The sequence below is a fragment of the Stylophora pistillata genome, chromosome 12, assembly GCF_964205215.1.
Source record: "Stylophora pistillata chromosome 12, jaStyPist1.2, whole genome shotgun sequence".
In the NCBI taxonomy this organism is placed as follows: Eukaryota; Metazoa; Cnidaria; class Anthozoa; order Scleractinia; family Pocilloporidae; genus Stylophora; species Stylophora pistillata.
The window spans coordinates 1,656,549-1,676,650 of NC_142530.1; the positions used below are offsets into that span (position 1 = coordinate 1,656,549).

A 20,102-nucleotide genomic window follows, 5' to 3' on the forward strand; every position below is an offset into this window, starting at 1 on the left:
CGAAGCTCACAGTTTTCCTCGAGCTTCGCTTCTCGGAACAAATGATGTCTGGGAACAAATATCCGTGCATTTTTTCGGGCCTAAGGGAGGCTCTTACTTTTATACCGCGCGTGTGGAAAATACTTCTCGCGAGTGCTGGCTGCTAGCTCAGCGGTAAGAAGGTAAATACTATTCAACAGCAAGCAACTAAACAACTTACTGTTTCGCCAGAGTTAACAAAGTAGAAATATTTACCTCTGCCTTGTTGGAAGTTCGAAATCCCGCGCCAAAAAAGTAATCTAAGGTTTCTAGTATGGAAGATTGCCTTTCAGATCCTGGCAATTTAAGGGCTGGAGAATGGAAGTTGACGAATTGTTTATTTGCTTTACCTTCTTGGATTGCCTTCTTCGACAAGTCATGTTTTTTTCCTTAAATCCCTTGATTTTTGTATTTTTTTTTTTTTTTTTTATTAAGGTAAGTTATGTCTATAACATGGTACAGGAAAATATAAACAGTCCCTTCTGTAAAAGCTGAAATTCACTCACAACCGGGCCGTCCTGTCCGGGGGGACCAGATATACCATCTTGACCGCCCATTCCCTGCAGGGGAACCAAACAAATTCAATACCAGTTTGCAGGGCTGTAAACAAGTTGGAAAGTATAGGGCAAGAAAGAAAAAGTAGGCGGCCAGGTTACCGTGGACGCCAATTTGGATCACGAATTACAAGAAAAACAGGGAACGTGTCAGTTAAAGTATCTGACGCGTTCAATAAAGTTCTCACGAAACTTAAATTAAATTCTGAACGTGGAATCACTTTACATATCTCAAGCTGTTACTAGCAAATTATGTTTCAATTCCACTTATAACTAAGATATGGCTGCAGTAATTATGTCTTGGATGGTATTTCAATAGTTTTAAGATTTTGAGAAGCCCTATTCTTGTCGCAATTTTTAACAATTTTTTTTTCTCAAGAAGGTGCGTATGTGAAAGCGTGATCCATCTTTTCACGATACATGGAAAAGTGGTGTTATATACGAATCATGTCGTAACAACTCACCGGAGGACCGGGTAAACCGGGTTTTCCTGACTTCCCGTATCTTCCTCGGGCTCCCTGAAAAGTTACAAAGAATCAGGGCTTTAAAAAAAAAAGTTAAGTCGAATGTCTCCACCGGGAACCTTAACGAAGAGAAAACAAATAACCTTAAAAACGCAAGAAGAGGACATAAGTTATGCACGTCACTTACTTTCGTACCAGGAATTCCTGGTTTACCCTCGAGGCCTGGTTCACCTTCTCGACCCTTTAGCGAGAGAGATGATAATAAAAATGAGGACAAATCTTTACAATTAATGCAGGCTTATTTTTGAGAAGTTATGCATAACAATGACCTTTATTAAAACACGTTATTATAATTTTTTTTTGGTGATTATAAAGATGCGCTCGCTCTGATTGGTGAAGGATTACGTCGCATCTCGCTTTAATCACCCCGAGCAAATAAATAGGCACATTTAATACTGTGGAAGACTTAATAAAGGCGGGAATGTATTTTCGCTTAGTTACAAAAACTGACAAGTTGGCTTGAATTAATTTCAAAACACAGTTTGAGGTCAGGGGCGAGTGAACCTGATTTAATATGAAGTACTTGACTTATGCTAGAGCGACGCTTTTACACAAAGCACCTGCAGTGACTCTTTACTAAGAAACTTAAAGCAGTGTGTATCCGTGTAACACCTGTCAATTCAATGTCAATTCGACGTTTTATTCGATCCGATCAACTGCACTCAGCACACTGTTCGAATACAATACCGTATGAGAAATCCTTACAAACAAGTAACTGTCCGTAACCTTGAAAATTGCTACAATATCCGTAATGATTCCGTAGTTTTCTTTTCCTTCGATGTGGGTCTAGTTAAACGATCCTTATTTGAAAAATAAAGGCGAAAACAACAAGCGATATAGACACATGTACGCCGAGGTTTGACCTAGTGTCGAATGTCAAAACTCGGCAGAGACTGGGCCTAGTGCACAGGAAACCTAAAATTTACAATTCGTATAATGGTGAGAAGAGAAATTGAGTGCTTGCATGAGGTAATTATGCGCGAGCTGACTTACTTGTGCTCCTTGTAATCCTGGCTTTCCCGGCATGCCAGGTGATCCTCGAAGCCCCTAATACACAAATGAAATGAGTCAATAGATATTTTCATACATGAACTTCAATCAATTTATTACGTACCACATTGCCAGGACTTCCCGGCTCTCCATCATCACCCCCTTGGCCTCGTGATCCCTGTTAAAAAAGATATTAATTCAAATTGAGCATTAAAAATTTGTAACTCATCAATTAACAACAGTTTAGTTAATTTACTCAAGCCAATAACTGGAACTGACAACAGTGATTAAAGTCGATCAAACATAACAATGAAAAAAAAATGTGAATCATCGAACTGAATCACTGATGAATTCTGACGTCCGATCTCATCTTAACTGATTGTAAAGCGCGACTGATTATCTATATAGTAGTTTGCGCTATATAAATGTTAAATTGTTGTTGTTGTTGTTGTTGAAAAGAAGACTTGCACTCCAAAACACTACCAAAAAACATATCAACTCACCGGACCACCACTTTCGCCCTTCGATCCTCGCACACCCACAGGTCCTTTTCTTCCCTGACAAAAAACAAATACTGGTTGGCAAATAACAGTTTCCTTCATTTTCGCCACAGTAGACGTTTTCCACTTTGCTGCGACAAGCACTACACCGGATGCAAAGCTTACCTTATGAAACACCATATAACTTAAGGAGCTTTCTCTGTCACTAAACCACCCCCCCCCCCCCTCACCCCGTAACGAACCACTAGGCTAGGGGACGACTCTCACCGGACACTTGCGTAAGCAAGTCTTTCACCTTTCTTTCATCACTTTTGCTAAACTCAAACAGTATGCTTGAAATTATTGGTTTAAGAATCGCATTTACTGGAACTTCGTCTACAGAATTAAACCTGCCATTCACCTTTATTCCAGGGGATCCCTTGTTTCCATCTGGTCCGGGTGGTCCAGGGCGTCCCTAAGATCCATTAAAGACAAAAGTAAGTTCGAGTTAAGAAAACTTGGTGAGGAATGTTGGAGCCGTCACTAAAATATTTGTTACACTAAACAGACGTTAAAAAAAAAAATAAAAAAATCGGCCACTAGAATCCAAAATCGCAAATCGGCCACTTGTGTCTAAAATCAGCCACTAGTCTCCAAAATCAAAAATCGGCCACCAAAATCAAGCATCGGCCACTAGTGTTCAAAATCAAAAATCGGCCACTAGCGTCTGCCCAGGAGATATTACGCGCAAGAACTTATTTTTGCGTTCTCAACCCTGAAATCCTTTAAGGACCTTACGGAGTCTTAAATGCCACAGGAACCTCTTTGCGGTGGAAGTTTTAAAAAAAAAATAAAAGATCTGAATTGCTGTAAAATGTTCAATCGTTATGAACTTCCTTAACATTCTTTGCGGAATCAAGTCAAAATCAAAATCCAAAACAAAAATACATCTGAGCATTTACCGTCGCTCCTCCAATTCCAGTTAAACCAGAAGAGCCTCTTTCTCCTGGTAGACCCATTTCTCCTTCTTTACCGGGCTTTCCAGGTAAACCATTTTCACCATCCTTCCCCTGTCAATAGAAAACACTTAAAACATCACTATTACCTGTCATAGAAGCTTCTTATATTTTTAAATATTTGGTCTATTTCAATTTCAAAACCTGTCACCTTGGGGCCGCGAGGTCCTGGGTATCCCGGAGTACCTGGTCTTCCATCCATACCCTACACAAGAAAGAAAATCCAAAAGCGGTTTTTTGTTCCATGTTACAGTGTACAATGAAAAACTCTCTTTTGAGATGTCTCCGCTAAAGAGGCACTATGTCTTGGTGCATAACAACACTAAACATGGTATTAACCAAAACAAATTACTCCGAGAACTTTTAGTTGCATAAGGATTAGCTCTAACTTGATAGGCTACGGCTAAACTAAATTCAAGAATAACATAATTATTTTCCAATATAAATCCACCAAGTAAATTGGACTTAAAAAAGCACAATTCAAGCTCTTTACGTTAATATCAACTATACTTACCGGTTGACCATCTCGTCCGTTGTTTCCAGGAAGTCCCGGATAGCCACGGTCACCCTAAACCAACAATAGGGATAAATGTTCAATTAATCATTTTAACAAAAACGTATCCAACTGGTAATGCAAAAGTAAGGTTGAACTTCATGTAATACTCACTGGCTTCCCTTTCGGTCCTTTCCTTCCGCTCCGTCCACGTATACCTGGCCATCCCTTAGAAAGAGTGCAAAAAAATTACGGTGGCTATACTTTACCAATAAAATAATATCGGTTCTATGGGGAATGTTATCGCACACGCTGCGATAAGGTAATGTGGGACGTACCTTGTTTACACAACATCTTACAAATAAAACCCCCAATTCGAAAAACTGTGGAGAGTTCATTATCTAGGCTATTAGTTCGCCGGAGAACATGAAATATGGTTTTTCACTTTCCATCGGTTTGTCAAGTGGTTTTCAGGGTGCTATAAAGACTCACCAAGCCCTGTCCAGGGAACACATACTGTGGAGAGTAAGCCACTGTATCGTTCCTTTCTAGTTTTTTAGTAATACAAGACACAAATACAAAAACTGTTCGTTGCACTCACTGGTCTACCATCTGAGCCGCGCATTCCTTTGGCTCCTTTCCCTCCTTTAGGACCCTGTTGAAAAAAAAAAAAGTTAAGTCGGCAAGAGATATTTCCAGCCCCCTATAAATAAAACATAATATATTTCTATCGGGTAGTTTCGTGTAAGATCGATTAAATTGGGCTGTTTTCTGATATGATTCTTCATCAGTGCTACCCTAATGCAGCCGACACTGTAGTCAAATGTCTACACATGTGCGAATAAGGGAAGGGACTAGGTTGCATACTTTCAGGAATTTCAGGCTGTCAAAACTAGGTTGTCTCATAAACATGCACAAAAGTGAGTATGTCACGGTATTTGAAAATTGTATACCTTTTTTTGGAAAGTTCACAACACAATGGAAAATAAGCAGGTAAGTAAGCCCGTTATTACATAATCCTTTCGTACGAAAAGTTATGAGTTTCCCCTTCCCCTAATTTTTTTAATCAGAGTGTAACACGACAAAGCTAATAACTTCATATCTGCACGACATCTAAAATAACAAACGATGACATAGAAATTGTTTTAAATTTATTATTATAATAATAATTATTATTTATTTATTATTTATAATTTATTAATTTATTTTTGTTATAATTTATTATGGCTGTGGTGTTGTGAGACAATTGAGCGTCGTTTTTTCAGTCAATAACTTGTCCATGAAGAATTAGTACTCACGGGAGCCCCTGACAAGCCGTGCGATCCATATTCACCTATGCGTCCCGGCATGCCCTTGAACGAATAACGTACAAAAAGAACTTGGACAAAATGAAAGAACAATAGGGATAACATTTTAAACAGTTATCAATGCAAAAAGGAAAAGAAACAGGAGACGAAGGAAATGAGGAATAAATCGAAAAAATATCTACTGAACAAAGAGAAGGACAATATTCCTAATGCAATCATATTTGCCGAAAAACAAAACAAGAGACAACGAACAAGATAGAAACAAAACAAACAAACAAATCATATCAAACAAATTTGTAGGAAGAATTTTAGAAGTAACAATAATTAAGATCCGTTGTGTCTAAACATAAAACTAGGTTTAAATTTTCTACTTAGGCATGGCCATTCTCTTACTAAACTAAAAAGTATTGCTGTGTACATGTCATGATTCTAGTTTTTGAGTGCGCATGTCCTATTTACCGGAGAACCAGATGGTCCCATTGGGCCAGGAGGTCCACGGGGTCCCTGAAAAATAAACAAATGACGCATTCAGTTTAAAACTAGTTAATTTCAGGGTTATTCAAAGAATGAGAAGAGAACAGGCTCTAAGTGGCACAGCTGTGTAGAATAGGCTGGAGAGCTGAGTTACAAAGGACTCAAGCCTGACAAGGAATGTAATATGACGAACCATATCTCCAGCTTTTCCATCTCTGCCGTTAACTCCACGGATTCCCTTTGGAATAGATACAGTATAAAAAATTAGGTCTAACTTATCTACATTTCATTTTCATTTGGGAGTGGTCAGGTTCTAACTGAGGGGCAATTCCAGCTGAAAGTATCACTTAAACCCTTTGACCCCTGATAGTGATAACATCTAATTTCTCCTTACGATATCACCCCTGAATCACTTATTAAGGTCATGAGATTTACGGAAATGATCACGGACTAAGGAAGCTCTTGATTGTTAAACAAATTCTCCTTGTCAGCACCTTAGGAAATGTATAGAGAACAGTATGGAGAATATGCATACTGATGTTCGGGTGTAAAGGGTCAAGGCCTCCGATTTCACTCCTTACAAAGCGATATTTGAATTCAAATTCTGAGTGCGTTGCACTATGAAGCACGCATTATTCTGTTACCTCTAAAAGGTTTTAAGTCTACCACAGTGCAGCAAAAAGTGCTCAAAAGCGTTGGTCACAATCTCAGATCAATGAAGGGTTTTTTAAATTAGATAAGGCGAGAATTAACGCGTTACTGTTTCTTTGTCACTTTACTAGCTTGTACAGGTCATATGTGATTTCATATTTACAAATTAAACCAATGCTATCAAGGCAGAATTTTGTCCGAACATTCTATAAAAACGCCTCACCTTACGCCCTGCGCGGCCGGGGTAACCTGGAGCTCCTTGAGGTCCCGATAGACCCTGCAAACAGTTGTATTTACGTAATGTGTATGACCTCTCGCGTACAGTTTAACGTATGCGTAGCAGAATTCAAAAGTTAGCATTGCAGGATCCAAATAAGAAATATGCTAAACACCTTCAATCCAGGACTTCCACGGAATCCAGGCCCTCCCATACTACCTCGACGACCCTGTCAAAGAAAAATCAAATTCGACGATGAATTCAGGATTACACTCCTTGGAGCATTGAGCAAAGCAACGTTTCCTTTGTTTTGTTGGTAGGATGCGTTTGAACAGATTTAAGACTAAGATGTATTCGGCCCTTTGGAAGAGAGTTCAACTATATAATGTATCTTTTACATAGTATTTCACCTGGATGAAGAACTCCATGCTTCAGAATGTTTGGTAATAACAACCATATCGAAAACAAATTATAAAAGGTGGTTTCCGCTTTCTTATGTTACTCTGACATACCATTCAATGTTCAGCTTAACTGAGTCCATGTCACTTGTACCTGATCGAGCACCTTTACGGTCTCAATGATTTATGCGTAAATGCTGTTGCTTCCTTGGTTAGCAACAAGATGGCGTCCAGTTGTTAAAATGAGGTTGACTAATGTTACATGGTGTCAGGAGTGGCTGTGACCAATGAATTTATTTCCCTCGCCACTAGACTCACCCTTCGACAAGTAAATCAAACCCCCCCCCCTACCTCATTTTTCCAACCAAAGCTCAAATTTTCTAATGTCAACTTCAAATAAGCAGATAAAATCCAAAGAAAGCCCGTTTATCTACTTACACGCCTTCCTGATCTCCCAGGTCTTCCCGCAACGCCCTTTCGACCGCGGTCACCCTTCAAGACAGCGAAAAATAGGCATTGAATACCATCAAAATAAACACAGACCAGTTAATCGCCTTATTAAGTTTAAAACTATCAAATCGATATCCTCACAGCTTAGAAGATAAACGCCTACCTAACGTCTCTTAGTACAGACTCCTCGATTTTAACATATGGACGACCTTCTCGCCACATTGGTGAAGCAAACAGAAAGCCGAACAGAACAGAATGGAACTTTAGTAGCTAGTCAAGATTCCCCTATCGCAGCTGACTTACCCTACTTAAGTCCTACATCCAATAACATCGGGGCAAACTAATCAATCAGCTTTCAGGAACTCATTTGCAGTAATCAACTGACCGAAAACTCCTCTCTAGACTCTGATAATGACTTCCGCACACGGTGTTGAAACCTCAGTCGATATCAACGACAGCAGACCTTATTCAAACTTCCCTCACCCGGACGATCAGAATACACGATTAGACAGACAGACAGACATCTATATTTATACAGGATAGCCCCTTCAGTGTAGTAAACACTGGTATCAACGGGGGTCCTGTTACCCACCCATCCCACCCCAGGGGAGGACATCCATCACACAGTAATCTCGTGCGTGGGAAATTAACGTCTCCTGCCCCTAACCCTGCAGGAGACGGGACCTCCATTTATTCGTCCCTATCCGAGAAGACTAGAATATCTAACCATTTCTTGATGTTAAAGAAAGGAAGCATATTCTTCTCAGTTAATTTTAAGACCCTGAGTGTTGGTCCGGCCGGTATTGAACTCTCGACCTCCCGCACAGCAGTCCGGCGCTCTCCCAATTGAGAGCAATGATTAATCAGTCGTTTTGTCATGAGTGTGAGGAAGAAAACATGAAAAAAAATCTGAGTCCCTTAAGGAATCGAACACCAGACGTTCGGTTTGTACACTCGACCAATTATTTCAAGGATGGTAACACATATCATTCATCACCAAACATAATCAAACATATCTATAATGCTAGCACCTTTACTCCTCGAGGTCCACGGCGTCCATTTGCACCAGGGCGTCCATCCGCACCCTGTTAACAAATTATATCGTGAGATTAATTTGTTTTTGAAATACTGTTCGTAATTTGTAATCACACGTTAAAAATCCCGTTTGTTCCTTAAAACCTTAAAAAGAAACCTTCAACCCTCATTTCACATGAAACTGTTTAGATATAAAAAAGAGAGAAACTTGGGTACAAAAGTAATTTTAGAACTGTTTCCATAAGTCCTACCCGTTGTCCTCTTGCACCGTTAAAGCCTCGCATTCCCATCATTCCACGAGAGCCCTGTATAAAACATAACCATGGACATCAATGCATATCAAACGACATTACTTTGAATAAAATGTAACATTTCTCCCGTCTGTTCAAGAATATTAAATAATATTAATTCTACCTCTAATTGATTTTGCTTACTTCACTCCCAGGTCTTCCAAGACGACCGTCATCGCCAGGCATTCCCTAAACATCACAGAAAGTTAAAGAATAGAGCGAGAAGTACAATACAAAAATTGTCAAATACGACGTTTAAAGACGTTGAAGATGTCTACAGGTACAATTCAAGAAGCAAAGTGCACCCAGGACTTTCCACTGCGTTAGAAAAAAATAGGGCAAGCAGAGGCCACACTTCTTAGGTATTGAACTCAAAACAACATCAAAATTTTTAAGACGTAATTCATTACTCGATTGCGTGATCAATTTATATTTCTTTTAACATGGTGAAAAGAAGATGATGTAAGCCAATTTCGTTAATATGCTTATAAAGAATAAGAAAGTACTTGGTATTATTGCTTGCTCGACAGTAAGACAAAATATGATAGGGACAGACAAAGGCTGGACTCAACTCAGGTGGCCCATTCAATCTGTTTGCGAAGAAAACTAAACAGAAGTTAGGAGAAACCGACATATCTCGGCCAATACCCTGATGGTTTGCCAGGCTCCATCATTTTCATTTAATGGTAGCATAAAGTACTCCTCACCGGCTTTCCTGATTCTCCATCACGTCCCGGTTTTCCCCTAGGTCCACGTGCTCCCTGTTTAAGACCAAAGAGCAGCCTTGACAATGAGTAATACGTCACGGTAAACAAAGGTCTTATTTGCCTGCGGAACGGGTTGGAGGAAACGCACGAAGAAGGGACGAAAGCGTAAAAGGAGGATCCGCACTATTGATGCGCTTCTGCTCGCCTTGATCCCCAAAAAACAACGCTTCTCCCGATGGCTTAAGTTTTCCTCCCTGGTCGTATAGTCGTCATTGTTCAGTGGGTTTGATTGTGAATACTACAGACTGATTTCATGCCTGAAAATGCGAGCTTTCGAGGGACAAGTTCGATAAATTTGTTTCAATATACATTTCGCAACAACCAATACGACAGAGTTGCACGGGAATTTTGAGAGTCTTTTAGTCTCTACTTGGCGATTTTTGGTTGTTGTTGTTGTTTTTTTTTTTGTAAGAACAAAGTATGTGGCTCCAAATTTTGTTTTACCGTGGACGATTCGTAACTTATCATTTCGAGCCGAGTCCAAATAAGAATAAAACGTATTAACACTTACACGTTTTAAAATTTGCTCGTAGAGTGTCTTGAGGTAGCAAATCTTAAAGGCGTTTGTCTTTTGCGAGATTTTTTTTCTGTGGGAACTTACTTTCCGGATTGAGAAGTATCTATTACCGCACAAAATTATCACCCACAATATTTACATGCTATACAACACGTTCAAAAGAAACAGGAAAAAAATTACGAGGACCATAATTCACTAAATCTTTCTGTAATGGAAATTTTTTGCAAAGCCAAAGCTGGCTCCCTGTTTCTCAGCTATCGTCTATTACGATACGTACCGGTAAGCCCCTCTGTCCTGGCTGCCCCAAATCCCCAGGGGCTCCCTAATAAAAAACAAACAAACAAACAATAATAAAAATGAATCTGAAAATGTTTTGACCTTTGATTGAATTTTTCACTGCAGTTTTCTTAGTGAAACGGTTTAAAAGACTGATTGTCTAGGGTGGCATATGTATCATGCAGATGTTGTGTCTGGGATCCTTACCACGTCTCCCTTTACTCCTGGAGTTCCGGGTATCCCTGGGGTACCAGAATTGCCCTGCGTTGTGAAAGAGAGCGGTATTAATCTGTGATTGCTTTAAGTATTACAAAATTGAAAAGATTCGAGTCAGTTGAGATGATTTTGCAGTTCCTTTAATCATGGTCAGGTGGTAGTTGTGATGTCGACAACTGGCGATCGTGAAAAAGAGTCCTTTTATCACTCACAATATCACCGCTGAAACAAACGAATGCGAACAAAGGACATGATCACCGACTTCAGAGGCTCACGACTGTCAAAGCAAATGTTCCTGGTCAACAACAAAGGAAACGTATAAAAACAGTATGGAGATCAGGCACACTAATGTTAGCTTATAAAGGATTAGGGTACGCAGGCTTGAGTTTTGACTCACTCAATGGCAGTTTTTCAGTCTCAGGAATAAACAAAATAAACAACGTATTTCAGGGCAATAAAAGCTCAACATACCTGGTAAAATACAATGTGCTAATTTTCTATTGCTAATATTTTAGACCATAAATCCATATTGCTTACCTTCTTCCCATTTCTTCCGGTTGCACCTGGATACCCGATAGCTCCCCGTTTACCCTGAGAAACAATAAAACCATAGGATTAATCAAGGGATCGACTGACAGACAGTCAAACAGACAGACAGACGGACAAAAAGACAAAATTAACAGCTAATTTTGCAATTTCATTTAAACGGTAATTGACTGGAGGGTCCGAACCCCCCCTACCATCAGACCTGTGGGGTTTTTTTTCTTTTTTTTTTTTTCAACATTACTTAATTCACCCCAAAGCTTTTTCAACGACAGATACTCATGTGAAGGATCTAACATTTATTTGTCTAGACATATTTCTTGGCGTATTTAGGCTTGTGGATAGTCAAAACAGTCGAAACCATAAATTCCTAGGAACAGCCTTTTGATCATTTTCCCAAGCAATACTCTTAGTTCGACCAAGCTTGTTTGGTGATTATGGTTGCGCATAGTTCTCGGTTTAAGTTTATTCCATTGCATCTATTTATGTTATCTCTTTCTTCATTCCTTGTGCGACTTTATGTTATTTTTCCATTAATAGCGGGGCTCCCACTCGCGCGAAGCACGCGTGGGGCAGAGCCCCATACCCATGAAATATGGTCAACCTCTTTTCGTTTCGTTGTCACGTGACTGACCGAGCGTACGTACATACGTACGTACGTGCCTTCAGATTGCACGGGTAGGGTAGAGGCGACTCAAAACGAAGGGTGGGGTGTCTCAGGCGAGTCTTGGCAAATGCACATCTTTTATGTTATTATTAATATTACGAACTTGGGAGCTCCGCTTTTAGGCTTGGCTAAATCTATATATTACACACCCAGTTTAACGTTACGAGGTCTTACCATCCCCCCAGGCTCTCCCGCTGTTCCAACCGGTCCCGGAGCTCCTTGACTACCCTGGCAAGAAACAACGCAAACGACTTAGACAATACAGACTAACAGTTTTAGGAAATTCTTTTCTTTTTTTCTTCTTCTTGGCAAGAAACAACGCAAACGATTCCTTAGATAATACAGACTAAAACTTTTGGGAAATTCTTTTCAGTAGTCTAACGGTGAAAAATACAAACTGTCAAATTAAAATCGAGAAATCAAACAAGAAAATCAATGATTAATTGTTAATGTTTACAACTCCAAACTGATGCCAGTACCCCTCAGATATCTCCACCCATGCATTGGTATCCTTCTATTCTGTGTACAACCTAGGAGATACAAATAATAAAATATCCTGTACTTACTCGCTTCCCAGCGATGCCAAACGGCCCAGGTCTTCCCATCTGTCCTTTCCTACCCTTTGGAAAATAATAATATCAGTGCTTATAATTCAGTAACTTTACGAAGCCATACGGACACAAGCGCCAATTAGCACAGGGTCGGGATTAACTGGTCGAAACAATTTAAAATTAAAGGACTGCTTAGATCCTAACGATTGTCAACCTTGGTAGAGAGATTACCAAGCTTAGAGGGGGTAGGGTTGCTCACTACCACCTATAATGTTACCCTACCCCTCCCCCCTAGCCCCATTCTTCTTGGACGTGTTTGGGAAGGCAACCACCTTTCGAGGGGTGATGTGTGATCAACCGAAGAATCTCTAAGAGCTGTTCCTATGGATGTTTTGTTTTACCAAGATCTGGGGTAAGTTTTTAGGGATTAAGGTTGCCCACCACCACCTGGAACCTTACCTTCCCCTTCCTCAAATCCCATCCTTCTTAGTAATGTTTGGGAAGGTCACCATCTTTGAAGTGGTGATGTGTGATCAACCGAAGGATCTCTAAGAGCTGTTACTACGGATGATTTGTTTTCCACGCACCCATATATTAGGGGTTTCTGTATCTACTTGTGAATAAGAGTAATTTTCATTTTTACTGCGTTCTTCAAAGGAAACTAGTTCGTTTTACAAAAGCTTGTATGAACAAGGCTCATTCCCAACACAACAAGTCGCCTAGAACAAAGATAGTATTTACCCCCAGGGAAAGAGTACAACAGAACCCACTCAACTCGAAGTCAAGCCTTTGCATACTACTGGCCGAGAGTAATAGAATCATTAAGCCGACAGGACGTTTTCAAAGCAGTGCAGTTACGTAAATTCAGTGGAGCAAAAGAACTTGTTTGCATACATAAGAAAAGAGGTCCAATCCCACAGGATTGTCTAGACACCAACACCGTAGCCCTTCTCCGCCCCACTCTATTGTTTTGGTTACCGATATTGTCTCTGTGATGTCATGCAAAACGATCTATTTATCATGGATGACAGGATTTCCTTTGGATATCAATAGATAATCAAAACACATATTCACGCAAATTCCCACCTGTTCACCTTTTGATCCAGTTGCTCCTCTCAAGCCAGGAAATCCAGATTTACCCTGATTGGAAACCAAACACGACAATAAAATGATTGAAGATTCCGAATTGTCATCATTTACAAAACGCATTTTGATGGCTTTCTCAAGATTAAGGTCAAGGTTATCAGAGCAGCCAATCAGAACCATCGAAAAATATCGCAAGCAATTACCAAGAATTGGATGGAAGTGTAATGTAAATGATTGTTGTATGGCGCGAGAAAACGCTAGTGAGTACTTAGTAAATGGTTGAAGTTTTGCATCTGATTAGTTATGAGCCGTTCCACACAACGGTACACAGAACTCATGGATTCTCCTTCGTTTTCTTGTTTATTCTCCGCACAATAACTCACTAAGAGGACTTATAACTCACAATGAATTGTAGAAAACTCTCTCTGAAAACTCGCTATTTTTGTCGCATCCTGTTGTCTGACTTTGCTCGCACGTGGTCATTACCAAATTTGGTAGTATTCGCAAGTGTCACAAACTAAGAGGGATGGGGGTCGGTCAAAACTCTTTTACAGTTGCGGGGTTCTTAGTCAATTATTGAGTCACGTAAATCAGAGCCAACGCAATTCAGGATAACATTCGACATTCACTCCATGCAATGGATACTTACGGTGTCTCCACGCTCACCATCGCGACCAGGCTGCCCAGGTATACCCTTTAAAGAAAAGGAGATACCAAACCTTTATAGACAGCAAACATAACGCAACGCTCTGAGAAACTAATTTTATTACTTCTCCACACTAGACATAAAACTTCCATCATGAGAATGTTTGCATCTTAAACACACAACCCCTCCTTTCTCCCCAATTTTTCAACGTAGCGAGGGCGGTGAATCCTGGATCGTTAATCCCAGTTTGTGCCATAGGTGGGGTTTACATGCCAGTTGTGATCATGAGCAACTCCCAAAGTGTCCCCTTTTATCTACGATTGCAAACGGGCAAGTGACAACTGCTTAAGACTGGTTTTCACTTTCGACGAAACCGGAGTTGAAGTCATAATCAGAAACGCAGAGCGATACAATCAAATGAAATCAACCGAAGATATCGGAAGAAGAATATCAGCGCTACTTACGACGACTACTTACGACGGTGCAACGATTCAGTGAAAAGTGGTTCGTCGAAGAAGCAAGTCTTTGGATGGCCTGAGAACTAGCATAGCGATTTGTTGGTTCTTCCGCTTCTCCTTGCGACCCCGATAGTTTTCACTGGATCAGAAGCATCGAAATCATACGCGCGATTGGAAGAAAATAAAATTGTTTTGATTCTCCCGACTTCGATTCCGTCGAGCTTATGACTCCGCTTACGACTCGAATTTTCGATTTTCACGCGTTGGAAGTACTCTCGCGACTCCGACGACGACTCCGACTCCATCACTGGTGAAAACCAGCCTAAGGGGACGCCAGTTAGAAACTAGCATTCCGTTGATGAGGGGTAACAATACTCTAGGTGGCCTCATATAATATCAAAGCCCGCATTACTTCTGTAGTAATGCTCACCAGGCTCCATGAACTTTACAAGGTCTTTCCTTTCGTCGTTGTTGCTGCCATGAATCTAAGCGGCACGCAAATGTCACCCAGTTAACGGTCTGATTTCTGAGCAACAAATATTTTACTTACATCTCTTCCTGGAGAGCCTCGCGGTCCTTGAGGTCCCATCAGACCCATTGAGCCCTAGTAAAAAAGGGCTGACTTTAGAAAGCCCCAGTTTAACGCACTAACTTCACAGATCTCTTCCAAATAGTGCGAAAGAATATCACTGCTATTAACGAATAAACTACACAACAACTTTGTACCAGCACACAAATTAGCATCCCTGCCAGAAAGTTCAGACCCCCCTACACACACACACACACACACACACACACACACACACACACCCGTTTCACAGATTCCTGGATCCGTTATGGACATAAAGCTTTCACGCATTCGTCGCTCCAAAATCCTTTACAGAGACAAAAGATTCTTCTAAAAATTTTAGAAATAAATTCGTCCTTAAAAACAGGGCCTTACTAACAAATCACCTACCATGTTACCCTTGGGCCCAGGTTCTCCCTCCTCACCTGGGAGGCCGGGGTTCCCTGGATCTCCGACTTGTCCTTCCTCTCCTTTTTGGCCAGGCTCTCCGTTTGCACCTCTAGGTCCTGGACGCCCCTGGGGTCCTGAATTCCCCTTAGGCCCAGGACTTCCTGCTATGCCTGCTTCACCCATCTCCCCAGGTGCACCCTGCAGCAATAAAAGTCTTACACTTTACTTCAAAACGGAGGAAAATAGAGAATTCTTTCTCTCCTTGTTAATTGACCCTCTTCATCTCGTTTCAAACTGAAAGTCTGAATTAGTAGGATACGATCAAGGCCAAAAGGTTAATCATTAGGAAATAAAGGAATATAAAAATATTCAAAATTTTAAAGTAAGATCTACAGGTATAAGCAAGGAGCGCTTAAATTGTCTGTAACTAAAATCGTAAAGCCGACTTCTTTGAACATCAATTCATCATTTATCGTAAAGTAAACTTTCTTGGGGACACGACAACGAACAGGCCTGCATAGATGTGTGCGCCTTTCAGTCATGGGTAGCAAAGTTGCAGGGTGTATATTGCCATCTTCCGTCCCAAGCCTCCGCGGTTTTGCCAATCGTTTTCCCAAGTCCGTCGCCTGACGCTTCGAAGCGCTAATAAAACTGCAAGCGATAAGGCTACACCAAAATGATTCATTCCTGCTTTGCCCTAGCATTCTGCCTCTATGGTTCACTCTTACCAAAAAAGAAAAAAAAAAACACAAAGTACAAACAGCTGGCAAATTAACAGTTATTTCATACCGCAGAACCTTCTTGACCAGGCTTCCCACGAGGACCGTTTCTACCCTATAAAAATAATAAAAAAAACCCACCAAGCTTAAATGGAAACTTCATGGTATAAGACAAAAGAATGAAAATTGCAAAACGAAGAAAAATAAGTCAAATGAGAAATATAACTGAAAACATTTTAAAAAATGAAGATTTCAAGCGAGAATGAACGTGAACTAGAAGTATGATATGTAATGGACAGAATGAGTTCAACGAAAAGTTTTGCGTTAAGACCGAGATTGAAGGGAACAAAATATCGTAGATCGTTTAGCAAAAAGAATCATCTCAGATTTAGCCAAACGTTTTATCGAGTAGTTGATCTTCAGCAACAGTTTCAAGAAGGCATCCGTCTGATACAGACTGGAAAATATAATTATTTTCCTATTACAACCGAAAAACATGTACTGTATAGAGAACTGTAATATAGGTCCATTGATTGTTTAGGCTGTGGCATAAGTAACTTATAGTTTATTTCGTTTGCACAGCCGACTCGTCCAGTTCTCCTCTACTTTATTTGCTTACCGGTGGGCCCACCGCTCCTGGGGGACCAAGCCTTCCTTGGTGACCTTGTATACCCTGGAGACAAAGACATCCAATGAATTAAGAGAAAAGTGAACTTGACATAATATGTAACAAAAAAAAAAAAAACACGTTCTCTAAGAAATACGGCCTGTTAATAACTTACGGGTCTTCCATCACGACCAGAACTTCCTCGTTCGCCTGTGTCTCCCTTAAAATAAAGAACGAAAGAAGTCGGGGAAAGAATACACAATGGTGCACTTGTGTCTACTATCAATATACTGCGTAAAAAGAATTAAGTAGAAGATTAAGTGTACTTTAAAACGTAAGAGGTACGTTTGCCGCCGCTAAAGCATTTTCCTGACTAGGCAGGGACCGCGAAGAGGGAGGAGCTGCCAAGCGCGCATGCTCCCATTTGCTGCGAGGGAGGTGAGTTGACAGTCGCACATTACAGATATTATAAAATGTTAAAATGTCAGACACGCTCAAGTCGCTGTTTCCTTGCCATAAAAACCAAACCAACTAACAAGTTGACACGGAATGCAAACGAAAGTAAAATGACAGCGATGCAAGGACTGAGGAAAGAGAAGATAACATGTAAAAGGCGTCTGCAAACGTTATGTTACACATAACACGAAGAACGAAAAGCGTTTGGAATTGAAGCGAAGGCGCTGTCGAACTTGCGAAAACTTAAAACACAAAAGAAGGAATCAACGCAAAATTTTGCAGGGAAATCTAACAGAATATAAATTGCGGTGAGCGAAAAGAATGCGAAGACAGAAGAAAAACGAACACACAACACAAAAACATGACCAAAAATGGACCAAAACTGTAACAAAGAACGCGAAACAAATACTTAACCAAAAATGCGACAGAAACACAAATACCTTTGTTAAGTTGCCAGTGCAAGTGCCTCAACCTAATAACACGCGCACTCTGTTGACTTCTTATCATACCTGTGGGCCTTGCCTTCCTTTGTCTCCTGGCTGTCCTGCAGGTCCTTGTTCTCCCTAAAAGTTATCACCTCATTTCATTCTTCCTCTTATTCTTATTAAAAACAAACCGTGATAAAGTGGTTTTGTTCGTTTATGGTCTGCCTTGTTATTTACATAACACACACCATCATGATAAACACAATGGCTTTGAGGTTAGTACGCATGATTCTGAGTTGAAATGTCCGGGTTCGTGCCCTGCTGCTTTATTTGTGCGGCTCTCGAGCACACAAATGATTTACCCTTAGAATGCTTCTCTTTACATTTTACATTTACATTTTTAAATTTATATAGCGCAGACTTCTATGTGGATATATTCAGTCGCGCTTAACAGTATCCTATGGTTGAGATCGGACGTCAGCATTTTTATCAGGCGCCTCTGACAGCCGCTTCAGTCCATGTAGCGATCTCACCTTCCCACCCACCCCACCCCGGGGAGGACATCCACTACACAGTAATCTCGTGCATGGGAAATTTACGTCTCCTACCTCTAGCCCTGCAGGAGACGGGACCTACGGATTTACGTCTTATCCGAGAAGACGAAGCAATGTGAGTGAAGCGTCTTGCTTAAGGACGCAACGTCATGCCCCAGCCAGGACTTGAACCCGGGTCATCAGACCCAGAGTCCAGCGCACTGATCACTTCTCTTCACCCGAGGTTACACAAAAACTAACGATAGCCAACGAGAAACACTCTAACACATCAAGACTGTAGCATGGTGATGTCGATCGTTCCTCACACAAAACTTAAGTATTCAACTGAAGGAAAACAGGAAATGTAATTATCTTGACTGTTTTTTCTTGTTCATTTAAAAAATGTTTATCCACGATGTATTGACGAACACTTAAACACAACAAAACTCCGTACCCTATCCCCCTTGACACCTTGCAACCCTGTCAGACCAGACGCTCCCCGAGGACCCTGAGGAAAAAAAGTCAAAATTTTGAAGACTAGACACCGTTGACTCATGCTCAACCAATAACCTTTGATGAAAAAGTAAATGAACACTAAAATACTATTTCCGTCTTGCTCAATGACGAAAAACCTTCGCGTGTTGGCCTTCGCGCAGCGATTTCCATTTCCACAAAATCAGATTAGTTTGGTTAGACAGACAACCCAAAAGAGGCGTTAATAAAGAAACACGGCCCTAGAACAGCAAAAAATTGGAGAGGATTACTGCAGATCGCTATTGAACGAACCTTCCGTATGCACAAACTTTCTTTAAATCGTCACAGGGCTACTTTTTCTTCTCCCAGCTTTTCCAGCAGTGTAAATCCCGCAAAAAAAACAGTTCTAAACCCGGAGTAAACCCTGTGAAATCCGAGGTTCCAGCTATTGCGCTTACCTTTCCTCAATCTTGACGTCAGTGTACACCTTATTACCTGGACACCAGATATCTTGTTATGGTGCGCACTATTTAAGCCAAAGGTTACAATTTTAGTCACATGTCGCAAAGAAAAGCTCACCGGTTCGCCTTGTGGACCCCGCTCTCCAGCAGCCCCAGGGGAACCTGGATCTCCCTAAAAAACGATGATAAACTTCAATTTTAGTTATTGTTGAGGCAAAGATCATTAACAAGAGATGCACTAGTATAGGAAGAAGAGAGAAAAAAGAGAGAAAGTAATCAAAATGAATAAAGGAACGTACATCTGCTCCAAGGCGTCCCCGTTTACCAGGGGGACCCGTCAGTCCAGGTATTCCCTAGGGGTTAGAGAGACAAGGTTTCATGTCAGTTAATGATTATTAGTAAGACTAGATATGGATAAATCGACGTGGCGAACTTTGGACTCTAACTTTTCGATGCATGATGCATCCCCTAGACTACCCATTTTGTGTTTACCTGTTAATTCATATATAAATTCAATTTCCACTCCTAAACACACTGAATGAGTGAGTAAGTGAGTGAATGGCTGACCTACCGACTGACTGACTGACTGACTGACTGACTGACTGACAGACTAAATGACTGACTAACTGACTGACTGACAGACTAACTGACTGACTAAATGACTGACTAACTGACTGACTAACTAACTGACTAAATGACTGACTGACTGACTGACTGACTGACAAACTGACAAACTGAATGACTAACTCACTGACTGACTGACAAACCGACTAAATAACTGGCTGACTGACCAACTAATTGACTGACTGATTGACTAACCGACCGAATGACTGACTGACTGATAAA

The 20,102-nt window shown here is 40.7% G+C and overlaps 1 protein-coding gene across 5 annotated transcripts in view; it reads right to left on the reverse strand.

The window, feature by feature from the left end:
* LOC111320842 (uncharacterized) overlaps positions 1-20,102 on the reverse strand; it is an 81,526-nt gene that overhangs the window by 51,964 nt on the left and 9,460 nt on the right. For all 5 annotated transcript variants that reach the window (XR_015993814.1, XR_015993813.1, XR_015993812.1 and 2 more), the window contains exons 11-48: positions 19,556-19,609; positions 19,375-19,428; positions 18,776-18,829; positions 17,873-17,926; positions 17,083-17,127; positions 16,920-16,973; positions 16,371-16,415; positions 15,582-15,779; positions 15,174-15,227; positions 14,169-14,213; positions 13,520-13,573; positions 12,449-12,502; positions 12,057-12,110; positions 11,210-11,263; positions 10,664-10,717; positions 10,458-10,502; positions 9,604-9,657; positions 9,041-9,085; positions 8,858-8,911; positions 8,603-8,656; positions 7,560-7,613; positions 6,899-6,952; positions 6,730-6,783; positions 6,049-6,093; positions 5,841-5,885; positions 5,373-5,426; positions 4,676-4,729; positions 4,249-4,302; positions 4,096-4,149; positions 3,733-3,786; positions 3,528-3,635; positions 2,987-3,040; positions 2,590-2,643; positions 2,211-2,264; positions 2,090-2,143; positions 1,224-1,277; positions 1,037-1,090; positions 525-578 (exon numbers count right to left, since the gene is read on the reverse strand). Coding sequence is in view for 2 of the 5 variants with exons in the window: in XM_022923548.2 (XP_022779283.2) it covers positions 525-578; positions 1,037-1,090; positions 1,224-1,277; positions 2,090-2,143; positions 2,211-2,264; positions 2,590-2,643; positions 2,987-3,040; positions 3,528-3,635; positions 3,733-3,786; positions 4,096-4,149; positions 4,249-4,302; positions 4,676-4,729; positions 5,373-5,426; positions 5,841-5,885; positions 6,049-6,093; positions 6,730-6,783; positions 6,899-6,952; positions 7,560-7,613; positions 8,603-8,656; positions 8,858-8,911; positions 9,041-9,085; positions 9,604-9,657; positions 10,458-10,502; positions 10,664-10,717; positions 11,210-11,263; positions 12,057-12,110; positions 12,449-12,502; positions 13,520-13,573; positions 14,169-14,213; positions 15,174-15,227; positions 15,582-15,779; positions 16,371-16,415; positions 16,920-16,973; positions 17,083-17,127; positions 17,873-17,926; positions 18,776-18,829; positions 19,375-19,428; positions 19,556-19,609 (2,187 nt within the window). In the remaining 3 variants the exon portion in view is untranslated. The remainder of the gene's footprint in view (positions 1-524; positions 579-1,036; positions 1,091-1,223; positions 1,278-2,089; positions 2,144-2,210; positions 2,265-2,589; positions 2,644-2,986; positions 3,041-3,527; positions 3,636-3,732; positions 3,787-4,095; positions 4,150-4,248; positions 4,303-4,675; positions 4,730-5,372; positions 5,427-5,840; positions 5,886-6,048; positions 6,094-6,729; positions 6,784-6,898; positions 6,953-7,559; positions 7,614-8,602; positions 8,657-8,857; positions 8,912-9,040; positions 9,086-9,603; positions 9,658-10,457; positions 10,503-10,663; positions 10,718-11,209; positions 11,264-12,056; positions 12,111-12,448; positions 12,503-13,519; positions 13,574-14,168; positions 14,214-15,173; positions 15,228-15,581; positions 15,780-16,370; positions 16,416-16,919; positions 16,974-17,082; positions 17,128-17,872; positions 17,927-18,775; positions 18,830-19,374; positions 19,429-19,555; positions 19,610-20,102) is intronic.